Source organism: Globicephala melas, chromosome 1 (genome assembly GCF_963455315.2).
Source record: "Globicephala melas chromosome 1, mGloMel1.2, whole genome shotgun sequence".
In the NCBI taxonomy this organism is placed as follows: domain Eukaryota; kingdom Metazoa; phylum Chordata; class Mammalia; order Artiodactyla; family Delphinidae; genus Globicephala; species Globicephala melas.
Genome location: NC_083314.1, coordinates 47088661 through 47111006, shown reverse-complemented (window position 1 = coordinate 47111006; position 22346 = coordinate 47088661). Strand labels below are relative to the sequence as shown.

The window sequence follows — 22346 nt, the reverse complement described above, 5'->3', positions numbered from 1 at the left end:
CATCCACAGTCCACGTGTGCCATTTCTAAGTCTAAGTTATAATAAAATGTGCTATGAACTCTTGATGAAAATAGGTGACTGCTTTTAAGCCATAGTCATTCAAAAGGAAAATGTGGTGATCTGAGTTTCATTGACTCTTGATGACTTAGAGTTGAAAAGATTTGTCCGTGTTCTAGCCTTCAAAATTGCCCATGCGATTAGAACACTGACCTCTGTTGTTCCTCTCCTTAGAGCACTTCACGTCGCAGGCTAACTTGCAATGCTTGGACATTTACATGTTCAGGGAAACAAACCATCAGGCAGGATAGGGCACCGGTGGTCCTGGCTGTGCTGGCCTAAAAGACAGCTGTGAAAAATGTGAGGCAGAGAAAGGAATTCAGTTAAAAAACTCTTAGCGAGGGACGTGCCATTTCAGTTTTCTTATTCTATTTAGAAAACATATTGTGACAGACCTGAAGAATCTGAAACTGGAAGCAGTCACACATCAAACCATAAAATTCTAGATCACTTTAAATGATGAAGTGTTCAGATTTTGTTTTAAATTATTTACCCAGGGGCTTCCCTGGTGGCGCAGTGGTTGGGAGTCCGCCTGCCGATGCAGGGGACGCGGGTACGTGCCCCGGTCCGGGAGGATCCCACATGCCGCGGAGCAACTGGGCCCGTGAGCCATGGCCGCTGAGCCTGCGTGTCTGGAGCCTGTGCTCTGCAACAAGAGAGACCGCAATAGTGAGAGGCCCGCTCACCGTGATGAAGAGTGGCCCCCTTGGGCTTCCCTGGTGGCGCAGTGGTTGAGAGTCCGCCTGCCGATGCAGGGGACACGGGTTCGTGCCCCGGTCCGGGAAGATCCCACATGCCGTGGAGTGGCTGGGCCCGTGAGCCATGGCCGCTGAGCCTGCGCATCTGGAGCTTGTGCTCCGCGGCGGGAGAGGCCGCAGCAGTGAGAGGCCCGCGTACCACAGAAAAAAAAAAAAAAATTATTTACCCAAGCTGAGAAACATATTAAGCTTTGGAAAGAAAAATCCCATGGAGGAGGTTTTAAATCTTAAAAAGTATGAGCATTTTCATCTTTTTATTATAATTTAAGAAAAATACTCATCTTGTCATCCTGAGTATCTCTGATTTGGAGGTAATTTCAACAATTGCTTTTCTTCTGAAAATGAGCATCTGTCAGGTTTTTTTAGAGTATACTATTCTCACCTTTACTTTTAGTCACCATTTTCTATCTAGTTATTTACATTTGGACTTCCTAATGAAGGGCCTCATTGTAGCTGACTTCCTGGAGGGGAAGTTTGCTATCTTTGAGCAGAAAAGGTTGTCAGTGTACATGAGGCCAGTTCTTTGACTCAGAGGAAGGGAATGAGATCTAAATAATAATAAATTAACATTGAATTTTTAGCATAACTTCTTTGAACAAACCAAAGGTAAGAGAATGGTTGAGGTTGGGTAGCCCCAATCCACATCTCCCCACCATGATGCTTGTCCTCTGCAGCAAGAATTTTAAGAAACAGAGGAAGTCAAGACCTAAAATGAAATATAAGTGAAATGAATGGCAGAGAGATGAGGAGGTCCCAGTGGGGAGTGTTTTGTGAAATTAGGCTGGAAAAGTAGATAGGATTAGGCCGTGAAAGTCTTTGTAGGCAATGTTAAGGCGTTCTGGTCTTTATCCTAAAAGTAAAGGAAAGGCGTCAGAGAGTTTGAAGCAGGGAGGTATTGGTAAAATTTGTATTTGGAAAGGTTTTTCTGACTACTGAGCGGAGGGAGGCAAGAGAAGTTGCGGGGGATCCGCAGGCAAGCGGTGGCTGGGGTTTGGTGTAGAGTGGCCGTAGTGGAGATAGAGTTGGGTGGACTTGAGCTATGTAGACAGTTATGTCAATAAAGTTGGGAGTTGAATAGAATAGAGGCAGGCGAGAAAGATGGAGACCCTATAAGGATAGTTCCCAGCTTTCTGACTTGAAGGGCTGACAATCACAAGTTTGGTTTTAAACATGTTTTGTGTAAACAGCTTTTGAGACAATCAGCTGGAAATGTAAAGTGGATGGCTGGGCATCAGGGTCTAGAGTTGAGAATGAATTCTGGGCCGGGGAAGTATCTTGGTATTCCAATACCCGTCGTGGTTACTGAAGCCCTTGGCTTGGGTGAGAGAGTTCTTCAGTGAGAGGCATGGAGGTTCAGGACCGAGCCTTGAGGAGCACCAACACTTCGAGTTGGGGCAAGGAGAGGATCCCGCAAAGACTTGGATGGCGCAGGGGGTGAGGGTCATAAGCCAGGGGGAAGTACAGGACAGGACAGCATCATCCAAGGGAAGAGTTTCAAAAAGGAAGGAGAGAGAAAAACATTCAATGTCTCAGAAAGGGGATGCGGGGCACAAAATACCAGAAATGGAACACCTTTCCCCTAAATAAGGAAGAGAATTGAGCACTGTTTCTAAGTGGTTTCTACGTGGACTCGTCCACAGGAGATTACGGGCAACTTATTATCCACTCGCTGCTGTTTCACTAAATCAGTATTAGTGCACTGAGCAGCTGACATGGCGGCAAGAACAGCAAAGCTCAACGTAACGGCAGCCAGCACACGCTGTCAGGTTCAAACATGATGATCAGATTCCTAGCTCCTGAGATAGTCCCACACAGCAGCCAAGTACACTACCTGTCAAGGCTGCCTGATCACGGCAAACTGATCTCATGGTCTCACGCCTGCCTCCTCCCCTCGCCCCTCCTCCCGCGCAGCCCTAGGCGTGCTGCCCTTTGAGATGGCAGCTCCGGGCTCACACACAGAGGACAGGCAGTCCTGGCACAGAAATAGTTCATCCGGTGAGAGCAGCAACCTGAAAGTCTCAGACAACTCCTTCTAACAAAAGTATCACATTCCTCTCACAATTCTTTCTGTTCTCATCTCACCGTGTATTTTTTGGGTACAGACATTAGTTATTTTACACCGAATGCCATATATGTAGACAATGAAAACTTTATGTATTGTGTTGAGAAAGTTTCATATTGGGTCCCTAGGGTCCTGGGAGATTTCTGTAAGTTCCAGTTCTTGTTTGGCTTTTCTTAGAGTCAGACTGCCTGCTTTCCTTCCTTCTTTCCTTCCTTCCGTCCTCCCTCCCTCCCGTCCTCCCTCCCTCCCTTCTTTCCTCCTTCTGTCCGTTCTTCCATCTATCTTTCTAGCTAACCAATCCTTCCAGCCAGCCATTTATCCACCAGTTACAGTCTCAAGCCCTGTACTAGGTACCATGGGGTACAAAAGTGAGAAATGCTATAGAGGAAGTAAGTCATGTACACAAATAGTGATGACTCAGGCTCTAAAGTGATAAGTGCCAAGAGAGAGATGGGGATGAAGACCTGTGGGCATCCAGAGGGAGGCGCTCTTAAAGGGTTATCAGTAGAGACCGAACACCATCTAATTTATGTTCCTAACATCTCTCTGGCTACCGCGTGGGTTTAGGGAGGGTGTGAGCAGGGAGCGCCCAGGCAAAGAAAACAGCAAGCCTAAAGGCCCAAGGAGGGAAAGAGCTTGGTACATCCCGGGATTCGTGGGTGCGAGGGTCTATGTGTTGGAGTGCAGTGAACAAGAGCTAGAAAGAGGACCGAGGTCCAGTTGGAGAGGTCAGCAGGGCCAAACCTTCAGGGTTTTTGAGAGGAGTTTGGATTTGAAATTTTGTCGTTACTGTTAGAACACTAAAAACATTGACGTTCCATCACACGAAGGTGGAAATTAGATCAGCTTGGTGAAAAGCAGAGCTGTGCTTTTCTACATGTAGAACAATAGAAAGAGGACCTGCTTGTACACAATTGACCATATGAATGCCAGATTGTTGAAACGTTCTCGTAATTGCTTGTAATGTTTCCTCTGGGGAATATAAAATGAGGTCTTGATGAACTGCAGCCACCGAAGCTGATCATACCAAGACCTTGCCCCGAGCACAACCCTAGGAAATATTTTCAGTTTCCTTTCATTCTCCGAAGGATACAGCTTGGAAACAGCCTTTGCCCCTGAGCTTCCTGTCCTGACCCGTTAGAGTGGTGTGTTTGAGCGAGGGTGGGAGTGTTAGGTGAGCCTGAGGCAGTCCACACACGTTGCTGCATTGTTTGTAGAGTTTCCAACTCCTGGATCTTCCTGCCGGTGGGGAGCGTGGGTGGTGGTGGGCAGATCTGCCTGTGTCTGGCTGCCCGGCAGTCTTTTCTAAGAAGCACCTTGAGGGTCAGTGATGGTATGCTATTATAGTTATTATGATAATAAATGCTTAAGTGCCAAAGAAGCAGTATACATTGGAGTCAGACACAATTACCGCCCAAGCTTTACTAGACTGAAAGAAATACATGAAAATCAGTAAAATGATTCGGTTTCTGCAGGGCTTGAGGTGAATTTGATGAATCTCACTCCTTTAGGTGTGGAGATCATCCCCGCTGACAGGGCAAGGATTTAATGAAGTAGAGTGAGGGAGTGGAGAGAGGATAAGACAAAACCTTGAAGAGATGTCCCTAATTTGGAAAGAGTACCATACAAATGAATAGTCAAGTAAGAGTAGTGGGTAGGACCTGGCTCCTATGATACAGAGTTCAGTGAAACAGGGAGAAAGATCCTGCTGCTTTTAATTCCTAGACCCTGTAAGGCTTCAGGTCTATTCAGGGTCTGAGTCTGATTTGTTTCTATATTTTCTGGTACAGTGATAGCTTCATGCCAGGTCCTGGACCCGTGCCTGTCCATGGTGAAGTGAGGAAAACAAGGATAACGTGATGAATATATGACAAAGCCCAGTAAATGTCAAATAAGTATATATTTAATGTCTTCTTTGACGAAATAAAACATTACAACTCCCTTTATTGAAATCTTGCTGGCTCAGGGCTATAGAAATCTTGCCGGCTCAGGGCTTCCCTGGTAGCACAGTGGTTAAGAATCCACCTGCCAATGCAGGGGACACAGGTTTGAGCCCTGGTCTGGGAAAATCCCACATGCCGTGGAGCAACTAAGCCCGTGCGCCACAACTACTGAGCCTGCACTCTAGAGCCCGCGAGTCACAACTGCTGAGGCTCGCTCACCTAGAGCCCGTGCTCCACAGCAAGAGAAGCTGCTGCAATGAGAAGCCCACACACCGCCATGAAGAGTAGCCCCGGCTCGCCGCCACTAGAGAAAGCCCGCGTGCAGCAATGAAGACCCAACACAGCCAAAAATAAAAATAAAATAAAAAAAGAAAGAAATCTCACTGGCTCACGAAGTCCCAGTGTCCAAAATGAATGAAATAAATGTACGTCTCATTGAGAACAGAAGGAAGGAGAAAAAGGAGGAAGAATCAGTTAAGCAAAATCTATCAGTGAGGTCCTTTGGAGAGAAAGGGGATTTATCCAGAGAGGGAAAGGAAAATCTGCAACAAAATGACAGGTCAATAGTTTGATACATTTGTTATAGAAATAATTCATGATAATTTATTTTTTTTAAAATCTCTTGAAGTATAATTGATTTACAATGTTGTGTTAATTTCTACGGTACAGCAAAGTGACTCAGTTATATGTGTGTGTGTATATATATATATATATATATATTTATTTATTTATTTCCATTATGGTTTTTCACAGGCTATTTTTTTTTTACATCTTTATTGGAGTATAATTGCTTTACAGTTGAAAACATCGTGCCTGATAGACAAATAGCCAAAGATCATGAACAGACAGATATCAAAGTAGAGATAAAATAGTAAAGCAGCATATGGCGCTTTTCAACCCTCCCTTCCTACTCACTTTACCCACCTCCAGCTACCTATTTCCTTTCACTGCTTTATGTATTTCCCCTTAACAAATATTGCTATCCACATATTCTCCCTATACTAGTTGACTTGTTTATTTTCTTTTCCTCCAATTCGCATGAAAACTCCATGAAGACTGGAACATCTATTTGTTTTGTCTACCTCTAAATCCCCAGTGCCTAGAACACTGCCTGGCATATAGATGCTCAATCTTTATTTATTGGATGAATGGACCTTGACAAATGATTCCCAGCAGACCCAGGACATGTCCAAGACCTCCATCTTTATACTTCCATCACTTGCTTTTGTGTCAAGGCTCCCTGATGGAAACGAGACAACATATTTATAAAATTTACAGCTGACCCCAAATTTGGAAGAATAGCAAGTAGATTACAAAATAAACATAAAAAAAAATTCTAGACATAAAATTGAACAAGGCTAAACATAAGGGAAGGAAAGTATAATCAAAAGCATTTTTAGCATATCCTCTTGTTTGAAAGTGTATTATAGGTGTGTATTTAGGTCTGTGAATCTAAATAAATCATAATATAAGTTACCAAGAAAGGCTATTTTCTGGATTGGGGTCGTATGGAGAAAAGTGTCCCCTCAATTAACAGGGAAGAGAGTAACTGCTAAATATTGGTATTTGTATTTTTTTTAACTTTTTTTTTTTTTGGCTGCTGCCTCACAGCATGCAAGATCCTTAGTTCCCCCACCAGGGATCGAACCCGTGCCCCCTGCAGTGGAAGCATGGAGTCTTAACCACTGGACCGCTAATGAAGTCCCTGGTATTTTTTTTTTTCTTTTTAAAAAATTTTTTAATTTTTTGGCTGCATTGGGTCTTCGTTGCTGCACACGGGCTTTCTCTAGTTGCGGTGAGCGGGGGCTACAGTGCGCGGGCTTCTCATTGGTGGCTTCTCTTGTTGCGGAGCACTGGCTCTAGGCGCACGGGCTTCAGTAGTTGTGGCTCGCGGGCTCTAGAGCGCAGGCTCAGTAGTTGTGGCGCAGGGGATTAGTTGCTCTGCGGCATGTGGGATCTTCCCGGACCAGGGATGAAACCCATGTCCCCTGCCTTGGTAGTTGGATTCTTAACCACTGCGCCACCAGTGAAGTCTGGTATGTGTAGTTTTTTTTTTTTTTTTTGCGGTACGCGGGCCTCTCACTGTTGTGGCCTCTCCCGTTGCGGAGCACAGGCTCCGGACGCGCAGGCTCAGTGGCCATGGCTCACGGGCCCAGCCGCTCCGCAGCATGTGGGATCCTCCCGGACCGGGGCACGAACCCGTGTCCCCTGCATCGGCAGGGGGACTCCCAACCACTGCGCCACCAGGGAAGCCCTGGTATGTGTATTTTTAAAGCATGTCCAGACATATGGGGCCACGTGGAGTCCTGAAGATGGTAGAAACACATCTAGGGGTTTCCTGAAGTTCAAGAGAACGTTCATTCATTTGTTCATTAAAAATACCTCAAATACCTACCATGGACCGGGCACTGTGCCATACAGTAGGGCTTTATATTTCCTTCTCTAAAGCATGAGATGTGTTTTCAGCCTGTTAGAATAGCAGAGTCCAGTGCAAAGATTTGCCCTTGGACACAGCTTTATTTTTTAAAAATTTTAAAAATATTTTTTGGCCAACCTTTAAAAATCAGTAGATTTCATATCCAAAGCCAGACTTCTGTCTTTAAAAAACATAAGTGGAAATGCTGATTACAATAGGCATCATTCCCATGGGGCTACCATTGGCTGGGGCTGAAGTGCTGCTTCTTCCTTTAGCCCTTTTGTCAGCGTCCCCACTGCTCCCTGTTGCCTTGCTCCTGGCCTGACAGTGCCCTTTGGCAACCAACGTGTCCTGGTAGTGACTGGGCAGAAATCAGTCACAGAATAAAAAAGGCCAGGCACAAGCTGTTGGAGGCCCACTTTATGAAGCACAGTTGCGAGAATATTCTGGAATTTGAAAAATAAAGAGTTTTTTTTTCCAGCAGTGAGAATGAATAATAATTGCTCTTAGGAAAGTTAGTCTAAATTTGGGAGATGCTTTGAGAGAGGCCATGTTTCACATGCATCAAGGACAGAAAGGATTACTGCATGCCAAAGGAGCAAACTCTCTCTCCTCAGTCTCTGGGTGTGAATGTTTGGAAGATTCGACAGTGAGCCAAGTGCAGTGCAGCTAAGTGTTGAGCTCAGCGCAGCCTGGTAACTTCAGAGTCCCACAGGCAAGGCTGGAGAGAGTTTCTTCCTGGCATTTTCACATACTGCAGATACAGGCGGCCAATACATTCCCTAGGCCTGAGGCCCACAGGTCCCCTCACTCCAGCCTGCATAACCCTGGGCTTAAAGGGAAACCCATTTGAGAAGAGGAGGGTAGCTTAGCAATAGGTTTGTAGCTGAGTTCCAGAGTGGAGATGCTGGCTGAAGGCCTCCCTTACTGGAACTATACTGCATCTCCATTGAAGGCTGTGAATTTAAAAGAGGAACATCAATTCTTGCATAGTAGAGCCTTCAAGGAGAAAGGACAGAAGGAGAGGGAAACGGTTAAAAAAAAGATTATAACAAGGTTATCTATTTTTAAAATAGTGCTCTAAAAATATATCATTTCCTTATGAAATTAACTACTACCAGCAAAAATTTGTTCTGAATAAAAAAGACGCAATAGGGCTTCCCTGGTGGCGCAGTGGTTGAGAGTCCGCCTGACGGTGCAGGGGACACGGGTTCGTGCCCCGATCTGTGAGGAAAAAAAAACAAAGACACAATGAAAAGTTCGTAATTATTTTGAGATTGCTCCCAAAAGTCATCCGGGGTAGCGAGGGCATTGGCTCAGTGTGTGATCCCGCTGGGTGACCTCACAGGTATCTCTGGCTGGTGAATTTAGCTCCTAATTGTGCCTAATGAGGTACCTGGTAGCAATTTCACAGCACGTGACAGCTGTGTGGCACATCTGTTAGAAATCCAAAAAAACAAATTGGTTACACAAACATTCTTTGGGAAAGATTTCAGCTTAGAACCGGTTCTGTGAAAAAGCCCTGGGAGTTTGAATTGAATGAAAACTTCATATGCTTTGAGTTTAATGAAAATGTTAGGCTCACCCATGGAATTATAATATCTGGTCCTGTTGTAAGCTGAGCTGTTCAAACCACACTTGAACTGTAATAAATTCTGGTCATTTAAAGAAAGATAGTGAAAATTAGAGTTTGTTCCTAGGAGGGGCATCAAGAAGAAATCATGACCTGGGAAATGGTTGAAAGTCTTGGAGGTGACAGGTCTCCAGTTTAACCTGAAGAAGAAAAGACTAAAGAGGGAGATGCTCTAACTATCTTCTTCTTTTATATATATATATATATATATTTTTTAACATCTTTATTGGGGTATAATTGCTTTACAATGGTGTGTTAGTTTCTGCTTTATAGCAAAGTGAATCAGTTATACATACACATATGTTCCCATATCTCTTCCCTCTTGCGTCTCCCTCCCTCCCACCCTCCCTATCCCACCCCTCCAGGCGGTCACAAAGCACCGAGCCGATCTCCCTGTGCCATGCAGCTGCTTCCCGCTAGCTATCTACCTTACGTTTGTTAGTCTAACTATCTTCTGATACTCAAGGACTTGGCTGATGCAGTACCTTGTAAAACAGTGCCTGAAAGAAACATCTGATGAGTACATAAATAAATGGAGAAGAGAGTAGGTATGCCAGTGTGTGTGCCTGTGTGTGTGCGCGCACACACGCGCATGTGTGTGTGTTGTTTTCCAGGGAAGAACAGAACACATGGTAAAAATTACAGGAAGGGAGGCAGATTTAAAATTGCATAAAAATAATTTGTAATAACCAGTGCTGTTTAAGAAGGGATGGGACATCTTACTAGATTAGGAAGAATTCTAGAAGGGTCTGAGTAACTCTCTATGAGGGAGTTATAGAAAAAATACCTACATGCAGTGGCAAGCCAGCTCTTGGAGGCATAGGGATAACATAGAAAGGTGAGGGCATTGCAATTGGACAGACCTGGGAGCAATTACATCCTTGCCACTTAGCTGTGTAACCTTAGGTGAGACACCTACCCCCTCTAAGCATTCATTTCTTCATCTGTTGACTGGGGATAATTAAACCCATGTTAAAGTGTTACTGTGAGAATGAACTGAGCTGCTGGATGTAAAGTGCTGGCTATAGAGTGGGCTCTGGATAGATGTTCTTGACTTTGCCTAGATTAGGTGGCATCCAAAGGCGTAAGAGAGTGTTTTAGGAGCTCTTGCAAGGAAGACACTTAAGGAAGTTCATCAGATATACTTAGTCACCTTTGCCACCTTTGTGCCTTCAGAGCTGACCCAGCCTGCACAGGGCAGCTGCTCCATACATGTTGGTACATTTGCTGGCTTTTTAAAGTCAGTACTCTGGGTAAGTCATGGCCCTGGGCACTGCCAGAGACAGGCTATCACTGGGGCTGCGTGGCCAATGGAGACAGTGTGTCTGGGGGAAAGAAAGTGGGTTTTGGCATCAGAGGTTCAAATCCCAACTCTCCACTGGCTCAAGTTACTTAACCTTTCCAAGCTGCATTTTTCTCATCTAAGGCAATGCCTATCTCATGTGAGTTAGGGGTGAGATAGCACAGACGAAGGACTTGATGTTCTTTTCTCAGTGGGGTCCTTTCAACAATCCAGGGAGGCACATAATGGAGACTGCATTTCTGAAAGAAGAAATAAGATTCAGAGAGTTGAAGTGATTTGCCTAAGGAATTAGTAGAACTGGTATTTGATACCATTCTTTTAACCTCAAGGCTCATCACCTTTTCCAAACCATGGCTGACACATTTTTTGAGCATCTGCTGTGTGCCAGGTACAATACTAAGGATTTCCCCTGTTACCTCATTGGTGGTTTCAGTCCCACATGGAGATGTTAGTCACTCCATGAATCTCTTTGGAACGTGCACAGGGTAAACTTTCCTAGACACTTGGGGAAAGTCATTCTTAATGGGACTATGGTTCTTTTTGACACCTGGCTTTGGGAGAGACATTTATGGCAGTGAGAGGGGAGGAAATACCTGTCCAGACAGTCATATTAGCGCCTCAAGAAAAGAGAACCCTCCTACACTGTTGGTGGGAGGGTAAATTGGTGCAGCCACTATGGAAAACATTATGGAGGTTCCTCATAAAACTAAAAATAGAATTGCCATATGAGTCAGCAATCCCACTCCTGGGAGTATATCTGGACAAAACTATAATTTGAAAAGATACATGCACCCCTATGTTCATAGCAACACTATTTACAATAGCCAAGATGTGGAAGCAACCTAAATGTCCATGGACAGATGAATGGATAAAGAAGATGCAGTACATATACACAATGGAATATTACTCCACCATGAAAAAGAATGAAATAATGTCATTTGCAGCAACATGGATGGACCTAGAGATTATCATACTAAGTGAAGTAAGTCAGACAGAGAAAGACAAATACCATATGATATCATTTATATGTGGAATCTAAAATATGACACAAATGAACATATCTACAAAACAGAAAACTACTCACAGACATAGAGAACAGACTGTGGTTGCCAAGGTGGGTGGGGAGGGATAGACTGAGTTTGGGATTAGCAGATGCAAACTATTATGTATAGAATGGATAAATAACAAGGTCCTACTGTAGAACACAGGGAACTATATTCAATATCCTGTAATAAACCAACCATAATGGAAAAGAATATGAAAAAGAATACATATATATGTATGTATAACTGAATCACTTTGCTGAACACCAGAAAATAACAGAGCATTGTAAATCAACTATACTTCAATAAAATAAATTTTAAAAAAATATTTGCTCCTCAGTCTTGATCATCCCTGGAGGGACGGATGCTAAGGGTCCTGAACAGATGACACCACCGGCTCTTCCACCGTCGTGCCGGAGCGCACAAGCTGGCAGTTCTCAGGTCTTCTCCAGCTCATAGACTTGTACTATGGGGTTGCACAGATTTTAAAAATGAATTCCTTGCAAATATTTAAATCAGGACTTTTCACGTAGAAACACATAATAAAGATTTGGGGTTTCTCTGGAGGAGTCGGTAACACCGTCTGGCAACACTGACCTCATGTTCTCTCGTGTTCTCCCAGGCAACACCTGACCAGCACTGCTTCCTTAGGTAAAGCGAGAACTCTCTCCATCATCAGGTGGCGCATTTGACCCCCTTACCTTCTGCCGTTGAGCAGTTTGAATTCATATGTAGTACCCTGGGCATCATTTGTATTCATAATAGTAAAACGCCCGGGAGGATTGCCCCCGACTTGTTTCCTGCTGACGATGTCTTTTTTTGCCCTGACCCTAGTCTGTGATTGCAGTGGGAAGTCCAGGCAATGCGTGTTTGATGAGGAACTTCACAGACTGACAGGAAATGGATTCCGCTGCCTGCACTGCAGTGACAACACGGGTGGCGTTCACTGCCAGAGGTGCAAGGAAGGATTTTACCGCCAGAGAGACAGAGACCGCTGTTTACCCTGCAATTGTAACTCCAAAGGTAGCTGGATAAAGGGGGAAAGAAAGAGGGAAGGGGGAGGGGAGAGAAAGGGGAGGGTGTGAGGGGGAGGGGAGAGAATGGGGAGGGAGGGAGGGGGAGGGGAGAGAATGGGGAGGGAGGGAGGGGGAGGGGAGAGAATGGGGAGGGAGGGAGGGAGGGGGAAGGGAGAGAATGGGGAGGGAGGGAGGCAGGGAGAGAGACAGAGCAGGCCAAGAAGGAGATGTTCAATTTCTAGAACAATTGGGAAGATACTGTTCTTTTTAGCAAGTTCAATCTGAAAGGAAATATGTTTTTCTTAAGTCTGGGTTATAGGAACCAGCTGTGGTCTTTAGGGTACATTAGTTTGAATTCTAGTCCCAAGAGAGACACGCGATTACTTTCCTGGCAGATAACAGTCTGTGACCTGGGAACAAAGAAGCTTGCACTCTTCCAGTGATAGTTCTTCATATCCATAACTGTCCCTTTGACCGACCTCTCAAAAAATAAGAGATTAGAAAGATTTGTTTCTGGTGGTGTGCTGGGTGCTAGCAATATGAAGTGATACTAATAGAAGAGACAGACAAATAAATAGGCAGATTAGAGTCATTCACAGGGTTGTGGACAAGAGAAAACAGAACAACAAATAGGAAGCACCTAACAGGGTGGCTGGTTCATAGGAGAGCCTGTTTTTGTTGTTGTTGTTGTTGTTGTTTTTTTAATGTATCACCCACTGCTGTATTCTCAGAACTATAGGTAGTTTTTGTGTACGCAGACGCACACATCCTGCTATATTCATCGTGGGCAGACAGTAAAGACAAGTTAGTAAATGTAAACAGGGAAAGAGAGGTAAATAAGTTGGGAGTTTTTAAAGCTACCTTATTTGTCTTTTATCTTCCTTGGTAGTATCTGTTTCTCCTCTTTGCCAGAAAGTGTTTAATAGCATAATATGATCAGTATCAGTCTACCAAAAAGGTATAGCCTTAGTGCAGGGCTGCGACTTAGTGTAGTTCTGTGGAGCCGTTTCTTAGCAGCAGCTGAAAGAGTCTAAAAATGGGCAGATTTTGGCCTAGCCATGACTTGCTGGTAGAGTGTGTCAGGGAGCCTTATAGAAAACTGGGGTGACCCTGTGTTGATATAGACCCATATACCAGCAATCATTCCCAGATTCTTCAGACTTGCTGCTATTATGTGGTTTAAGTCAGCTTTGCGGCTTTGACTCAGCATCCAGCATCCTTCGGGTTTAGCAGTTCTCCCTCTGAATCAAAGAACGTCGTAAAGAAAAATGATTCTACTTTAATGGGCATTTAACCTCTCTGAAGACCCTGTATCCCCTTAGGTTATGCAGCTTTGTTGTGAGTCACTAGAGTTGGGTCATCCCAGCAAAATAATCAGCGAGAATGTGATGAGAAGTATAATTGGCTCAGCTGGAAAGCCTGGCCTGAAGACAAGGTTATTCGTCTCAGAATAGACAAGGAGCGTGAAGCCTAGCAAAGAGAGATGGTAATGAAGCTTTACCACGCCATCATTTCTTTTACACTGTGTAGTCCATTGCCCACCCAGCAACAGTGAGCCTGGCTCTTTCTTTTCTTTGGGGGAATAGATATCTCAGACTCAGGGTGAACAGCCTAGTAGGAAGCAGTGGAGCCCAGCGATGATTTATATCTTGTATGATAGCTACCATGCATTACACATTTACTCTCTAAATGCTTTCATCCAGTAATTAATTGAATCTTCACAAATAACCCTATGAAGAGGGTGCTATTATGATTTTCATTTTACAAAGGAGGTATCAGCGGCTTAGAGAGGGAAGTTATGAAACTTGAGGGCTGAGTGGCATGTTGGTGGCAGGGACTGTACCCACCATGCGCCATCTCTGGCTACATGTTAGCTGCACAGGTCACTAAATCAGTGGCACAAATTGAATTTCTTATGTGATTTCTCAGTTGCCCAACCTGCCAGGAGGTATTTTTCACTTTCAAATAGTAACTTCCCAGGGGAATTTGTTGTATATTCAATTTCAAATGCAGAATTCATCTTACCAAAAGCTACCATTCCATGCATGGCAAACGAAGCCAACAGCATTCATAATCCCCAAAGTGGTCACAGATTTTGGACGTCACATCAATTTCTCCTAAATATAGCAACTAGGCTTATTTTTTTTAATTTATTTTATTTTATTATTTATTTATTTATTTATTTGCGGTACTCGGGCCTCTCACTGCTGTGGCCTCTCCCGTTGCGGAGCACAGGCTCCGGACGCGCAGGCTCAGTGGCCATGGCTCACGGGCCCAGCCGCTCCGCGGCATGTGGGATCCTCCCGGACCGGGGCACGAACCCGTGTCCCCTGCATCGGCAGGCGGACTCTCAACCACTGCGCCACCAGGGAAGCCCTAGGCTTATTTTTAAGTGATGATTCTGTGGGCTCAGCAACAGGGCTGAATTTTCCTCAATTCTTATAACCCTGATAACGTTTTGTGGATACTTTGAAATTCACTGTGTGTGTGTGTGTGTGTGTGTGTGTGTGTGTGTGTATGTTTTCCTCCCCGATACCTATGAGATCTATGTAGACATCAATGATATTAGGCTTGTTCTCTTAATTTTATATTTTTTACATATATATGACCCAGGCAGTGGATTACTCAAGACTAAAACATTTGAGTTATTATTTAAGACATGTCTTAGATAATAATTTAATTATTAAAAATAATGATTAAATAATAATAATAATAGTGCTATTTAAAAATGCAAGTGTATATATTTTTAAAGGGTTCTCAAAAGGAAGCAAGCTCTCTTGGTTTAAATTTTAAATATTAGTCATTTTAGAATACCTTCGTGAGTCCTCAGATGCATGTAGACTGTATTGCATAAGTCCTGAAAGTGCTTATTGAAACAGTAAGCTGTTCTTCATCTGTCCTTTAAACCCAATTGTTCACAGTCCCTAAGAGTAGCTCATGATGTAGGAATTGGGACAGGTATTTTTATTTTAATGAGATACTCTGAAAACCCAATGCTATTATTTTGGAAGTTTGGGAACATGAAATAAGTCAATCCTATTCACAGTAAGGACCTGTGTACGTTTCCACATCAACTTTGCAAGGCTTGAAGGAGGCCTAGAAGATACGAGTATAAACTACTTTTTTGAGCACCTACTATGTGTGAGATGTTGAATTAGGCCCTTCATATATTTTATTTATTTATTTTAACATCTTTATTAGAGTATAATTGCTTTACAATGGTGTGTCAGTTTCTGTTTTATAACAAAGTGAATCAGTTATACATATACATATGTCCCCATATCTCTTCCCTCTTGCGTCTCCCTCCCTCCCACCCTCCCTATCCCACCCCTCTAGGTGGTCACAAAGCACCGAGCTGATCTCCCTGTGCTATGCGGCTGCTTCCCACTAGCTCTCTATTTTACGTTTGGTGGTGAATATATGTCCATGCCACTGTCTCACTTCGTCCCAGCTTACCCTTCCCCCTCCCCGTGTCCTCAAGTCCATTCTCTAGTAGGTCTGCATCTTTATCCCCGTCTTGCCCCTAGGTTCTTCTGACTGTTTTCTTTTCTTTTCTTTTTTTTTTTTAGATTCCATATATATGTGTTAGCATACGGTATTTGTCTTTCTCTTTCTGACTTACTTCACTCTGTATGACAGTCTCTAGGTCCAAGGCCCTTCATATATTTTAGTTCAAAGTTTTGCAACAGCTCTACAAGGTATGGTTGTCCCCACTTAAAGAAGGAATGTGTGTCCCTTTGCCCAAGGACACACAGCTAATCAGTGGCAGACCTGGTATTTGAGGTGAGAACTGTTGGACCCCAAAGCCTGGGCTCTTTTCATGTCCACCAGCTTCTAGAACTGTATTCTCTACATAATGTCCTATGGAATATTATGTTTCCCAAGATAATAATAGGCGTTGCCTGTAAGAATGTCAAATAATGTTTGGAAACACTGGCATTAGAAAGTTAAACAAGATTCATGCCTACTGAATGTGCTGTTATGTTGTAAATCTCTGAAAGATTTAGGACATACCATTTCCCAAACTCTTTTGAACACAGAATGCCTATTTCCATGCGATGACTGTTCCATCAGAAGACTGTTTTGTACAGTACTGTTTAGGGCTATTTGGGAAAAACCCCAAAATAAAGTACAGTCTTCTCCACCTTATAAGAATAATTTGTTGGGACTTCCCTGGCGGCACAGTGGTTAAGAATCCGCCTGCCAATGCAGGGTATATAGGTTCGATCCCTGGTCCAGGAAGATCCCACATGCCGTGGAGCAACTAAGCCCGTGCGCCACAACTACTGAGTCTGTGTGCTGCGACTTCTGAAGCCCCTGCACCTAGCCTGTGCTCTGCAGCAAGAGAAGCCACTGCAATGAGAAGCACTCACGCTGCAATGAAGCGTAGCCCCTTCTCGCCACAACCAGAGAAAGCCTGAGCTCAGCAACGAAGACCCAGCGCAGCCAAAAATAAATTAAAAAAATAAAATAGAGTAATTTGTTTCTGAAAAACTACTGTAGGGAGAGTTTTCTTAAATTGAAAGCATAGTTTCCATTAATTTGAATGGAGAAAAACAATGTGTTTCTGGGTCCCAGATTAATACCCATTTATGTTAAAAATAATTAAATGGTATTAAAGAAGGAACATTTATTGTTACTCATCAGAGCATAAATTCAAACAAGAATTTACCTTCTGGGGCTTCCCTGGTGGTGCAGTGGTTGAGAGTCCGCCTGCTGATGCAGGGGACACAGGTTCGTGCCCCGGTCTGGGAAGATCCCACATGCCGCGGAGCGGCTGGGCCCGTGAGCCATGGCCGCTGGGCCTGCGCGTCCGGAGCCTGTGCTCCGCAATGGGAAAGGCCACAACAGTGGGAGACCCGCGTACTGTTAAAAAAAAAAAAAAAAAAAGAATTTACCTTCTTAGCCCTGTCTGCTGTTTGTCTCTAAGTGCCAACCCCAGTGGTCTTTCCTCACTCTCATCTTGTTAAATGCTCTCTTGCCTTAGATCCTGAAAACCATCCCCTCTTCCTTCTCCCTTAACTCTTCCCAGAATTCTCCTCCGTGAGACTTCTCCCTGCTCCCATCACTTTTTCCTTAATCAGTGAGGTTCCATTTCTGTCCAAGTCACCTTCACCTCCTCTGTCTATCTGCTCCCGGAGTGACCTTACACTTGTTATGGCTTCCTGTTCTGCCTGTGGGCTGAAGGCTCCTAAGTCTTCATCTGTAGCCTCTTTCTTGAGCTCCAGATGAACAGTTTCACCAAAGTTCATTGTGTCCCAAACTAAACTGGTTATCTTCTCTTGATGATTCAGCGTGAGGCTCTGTTCCTCCTCTGGCCTTCTCTGGTTTGTCAGGAGCCTCATATCTAGCGGTGGCCTCTGGGGACCTGCTGTCGTCTATGTTGATCCACTTCTCATCCAGATTCCTCTCATCTGGGCCATCGTGTCAGGGGAGGATTTCTGCCCTGAGAGCCTGCTGCTCTCCTGTCCCCAAGCCATCCTGCAGTTGCTCTAGAGTTGACCTTCTAAACTGCACATCTGATCTCGTCGCCACCTGCCTGATCCTCCAAGAGCTCCCTATTATCCACAAATGGATTTGTTATCCTTCCATCAGTTCTTAATTCACCAGTAGACACGGTGAGCTAACATAAAGTGCCCAATTCAGTGTCTCACACATAGCAGGTGCTCAAAAAATGTAGTTTATGTTATTATCACTGAGGGCCCTTTCAAGTGTTGCAAAGTTGACATGGAGACTTTCACAGACTCTGTGAATGTGACTAATTTATTTCATGTTTCACCTGCGGCTATAGATACAGAGCCAATACTTTTAGTGATTTGAATTTTATCCACAAGTGAATTGAAAGGTCACAGACTGGTAAGAAATTAGAAAAAAAAGGAGCTAATGGTTAGAGTTCTGTTGACTTTATAGATTATGAATAGCCTAATTATCACAGTTAGTTGGAATATAGGGATTACTTTATAATTTTGCCAACTGCTGGGAAGTTATCAAGTAGGTAAGCCACCTTCCACCTCATCTTTTGGCTTTTTCCTAACTCATTTCACAATAGCCACATCCTCTTTCTTAAGGGTTAATTAATCCAACAGATTTCTGAACCTCTTCTTTGTGTTGGGTGCGGGGGATACGGCAGAGAACATAAGCTGAGGTAGTCATCGGTAAGCAGGGCTAAGGACTGGGGGAGCAGTGGGATGGATATTTTAGATATGAGAGTCAGAGAAGGTTTCTCTAGGGAAGTAATATTTAATCAAGATGTAAGTGCTGAGAATGGGCCAAGGAGGGGAGGTTCTGGGGAAGGAGCATTCCAGGCTGAGGGAGAAGCAGATGCAAATGCCCAGAGGAGAGAAGCAGTTGACACATTCCAGGAACAGGGAGGGGAGCTGGGGAGCTGGACCTCAGTGAAGGAGAGCGGGAGATGAAGCAAGAGAGGTCGAGTTTGTAGGCCGTGGTACAGGGTTTGCACTTTATTCCGCTCAGAGTGGGGACCCACTGGAAGACTTATTGAACAGACGAGTCATATGATCTGAATTCCATTTGAAAAGGAACACTCTGGCTTCTGTAGAGAGAATGGAGCATAAGGAGGCAAGGATGGAGGTGGGAAGAAGAGTGTGAGGCAGGGTTCAGGTGAGAGAAGATGGAGGCTGGAACTGGGGTGTGGAAGGGGGTGCGGTGAGGGGTGGCTGGATTCCAGAGTGGCACATTTTGTTATCCTGAGCACCTCTTGCCTTTCGTCACTATGCAGTCTGCGAGGTCCCATTTTACAGAGCATGTCTATAAAAAACGAATCATAGGACAAGTACTCTAGTGCCCCAAACCAGGTAAAACGCACAGGGTCTTCACTCCTTACAAGGGGTGATGCTCCACTCCAGGTAGGTAGAGATGTTTCTGGTTAAGAGGCTTTTTTGTACTCTTAAAATCATACCATGCAAGCACTGCCCCTTAAAAGATGGCGTTTGCCTGCCAGAGATAAGGAAGAACGTGGCTCACTTTTTCATCCTGTCTTTGTGGAGGCCGAAGTGCTCATTCACCAATGTTCCTTCTTGAGATCTCAAGGATCTGACAAACTATTTCATGTTGAAACCAGAGTAGATATATAAATAATAATGCTTTCAGGAGTCATCTCTGTGCCTTTCCCTGAAGAAGCTATCCTTGGCTGTCAGGACGTTCCCTAGTGGGTGGATGCATACCCGGATAATGTGAAAGAATTACTAGAAGCAGCAGGTGGTGGTTATTACTTAGTATTTATTGAGCTCCCATAGGGTGATGTTTTCTTCCTAATGTTGCATAAATTCAATATTTCCTTTTCTTCTTTCCTTTTCCCTACTTTGTGGTCACAGGTTCTCTTAGCGCTCGATGTGACAATGCTGGACGATGCAGCTGTAAGCCAGGTGTGACAGGAGACAGGTGTGACCGCTGTCTGCCAGGCTTCCACACCCTCACTGAGGCTGGGTGCACCCAAGACCAGAGGCTCCTGTAAGTGCCTGTCCCATCACTGTGGCTTCCGCAATTGTATCAACATTAGGGACCGCTTAACATTTACTGAGTAACTGAGTTACTGAAACACCGTTTCGAGGACCTCACGTGGGCCATCTCACTGACTCCTCACAGTAATCCTAAAACATTGGGATTAGCCTTATGCTTATGTTAAAGATAAGAAACTGAAATCGTGAGAGGATAAGTAAGATGCCCTGTGTTGCTGGTGAGGGTGGACTTAAAATTCAGGCTCAGAGTTCTGTCTCTGGAACCTAGGGTCTTCACCCTGACAAATGCCCCTCCTTTACATGAACTAGGATGGAAGTAAAGAGTCCTTCAAATTTTAACCTGGAACTCGTTTCAAATAAATAGACTCAGAGTAGAAGAACTTTCTGCATAATTTTAATCCCCTTTAGCTTGAAGCATTCTCTATCCCTCCTCAACTTCCTTTTTGGAAGAATGTGGAGCATACATTAGAAATCCCATGACCAACCCACAGAGATGCAGAGCCTGGCAGGGTGTTGGGCTGGCTTAGAGGAGGGGGAGCTTGGCAGGGAAGCCATTGGCTAGAAGGCCACCCACAGAGGCATCGCCTCCCCATCGCCCATGTTTCCAACCCTTTGCCCGTATGAGACCCACCCACCAGGCATGCCTGCACCATCCCCATTACCACTGGCCCAAGTTCTCTCACCATCTGGGCCTTTATGTAGATTGTTCTCTCCCAGACTTCCCTGACCCCTCCCTGGGCCCTGTCTCTCTTTTGTAAACCCTTGTAAAATATGAAGTGTGTTATATCACAGCTCTGCTCCAAATTTCCATTAGCTCCTTTCCCACCTAGAATGAGATCCAAACTTCTTATCTAGGCAGGTAGGGCCCTGCAAGACCTTCCTGCCCCTTCCACCTTCAGCCTTAGGCTACTGCTCCATTTCTCCCCCCCCCCCCCAGCCTTCCTTTGCTTCTTCAAAGGAGCCAAGCTATGTGACGTCAGCCTTGGCCTAGAGCACTCTTCCCTCCCTCAGAGCCATGCAGAGCTTCACCGGCTCCATCCCCACCTTGTCTATCTCCTCACAGAGACCTTCCAGACCAGTCTCCACCCCTCCGTGTTCTGACTCTTGTTTTACTCCTAGAGAACAGGGCTATTTCCTATTTCTTACTATCCCTGGTGCTTAGCAACCAGCAGACGCTGAACACATGTTTCTCAGAGGATCCTGATAATGGTACAGAGGGACCAAGATGGGGAGGAGACTGTGGGAAGATGAAGATTGGGAAAGAAATCTTCAGGAAGCTGGTTGGGACTTGGCATCTGACTGGATGAGGAATGTGAAGGACAAGGAGTCAGATGCAGGCTTGGCAGGATTTGCTGGGGTCACGGGGCAGTCAGAGGGGGAGCAGGTTGGTAGGGAAAAGACAACAGACTTGGTTTTAGACGCATGAGATAAACACATGTGCTTATGTGCCGAGCGCAGTGACAGAGACCGGTGCTTTGATGAGTCAGCCATTAGTCAAAGCTCTAGTCTGCACAAGTCAGGGAGATTATGCTAAAATTAAATGAGGAAAATACTGATTTTTTTTCATCGAGAAAGTCTTGCGACCAAAAAAAAAAAAAGTCAACGAAACTAGTAGCAATTTAACTCCTAGGTATACATTCAAGAGATATGAAAACATACGTATCTGCACAGAAACTTGTACACAGATGTTCACATTAGCATTATTCGTAATAGCTAAAAAGTGGAAACAACCCAAATGTCCATTCCAATGAATGGATGAACAAACTGTAGCATGTTCACGAGACAGGATTTTATTCAGCTATAAAAAGAGGGAACTACTGATACATGGTACAACATGGATGAATCTTGGAAACATATTAAGTGAAAGAAGCCAAACACAAAAGGCCACAGGTTGTACCATTCCATAGATGGGAAATGTTCAGAATAGGCAAATCTACAGAGACAAAAGTTGGTCAGTGGTCGTTTAGGGCTGGAGGGAGGGAATGGGGGTGATTCCTAAAGGACATGGGGTATCTTTCTGGAGTAATAAAAGTGTTCTCAACTTGGTTGTGGTGCTGGTTGCACAACTCTGAGGGTCAACTAAAACCCATTGAATTGTATACTTTAAATGGGTGAATTACATGGTATGAATTATATGTCAATAGAAGTGTCACCAGAAGAAAGAACTAAATGAACCAAAAGCAAGTAGATGGAATCAATCACGATGAAAGCAGACACCATTGAATTAAACAATAGGTAAACAAATGATAACTTTTTTTTTTAATGTCAACTGACCCAAACAGTCAACCAAACTAAACTAAACAGTTTTGTGATGAATGTGGTTTACATTCTGCTGCAAACCCCTCCTCTTTTTTTTTTTTTTTTTTTTGCGGTACGCGGGCCTCTCACTGTTGTGGCCTCTCCCGTTGCGGAGCACAGGCTCCGGACGCGCAGGCTCAGCGGCCATGGCTCACGGGCCCAGCCGCTCCGCGGCACGTGGGATCTTCCCGGACCGGGGCACGAACCCGCATCCCCTGCATCGGCAGGCGGACTCTCAACCACTGCGCCACCAGGGAAGCCCCCCTCCTCTTTATAGGATTGGGTAGCAAACAGTTCCTAGACTGGCTGCCGGCCACAGACCACACTTTGAGTAGCACG

At 44.5% G+C, this 22346-nt stretch overlaps 1 protein-coding gene across 1 annotated transcript in view; it reads left to right on the top strand.

Moving 5' to 3' along the window:
• Positions 1-12024: 12024 nt before the first annotated feature.
• The window catches only part of LAMC2 (laminin subunit gamma 2), a 39794-nt gene continuing 29472 nt past the window's right edge, over positions 12025-22346 (top strand). The window contains exons 1-2 of the mRNA XM_030849193.3: positions 12025-12238; positions 19566-19701. Coding sequence (XP_030705053.2) covers positions 12025-12238; positions 19566-19701 — 350 coding nt within the window. The remainder of the gene's footprint in view (positions 12239-19565; positions 19702-22346) is intronic.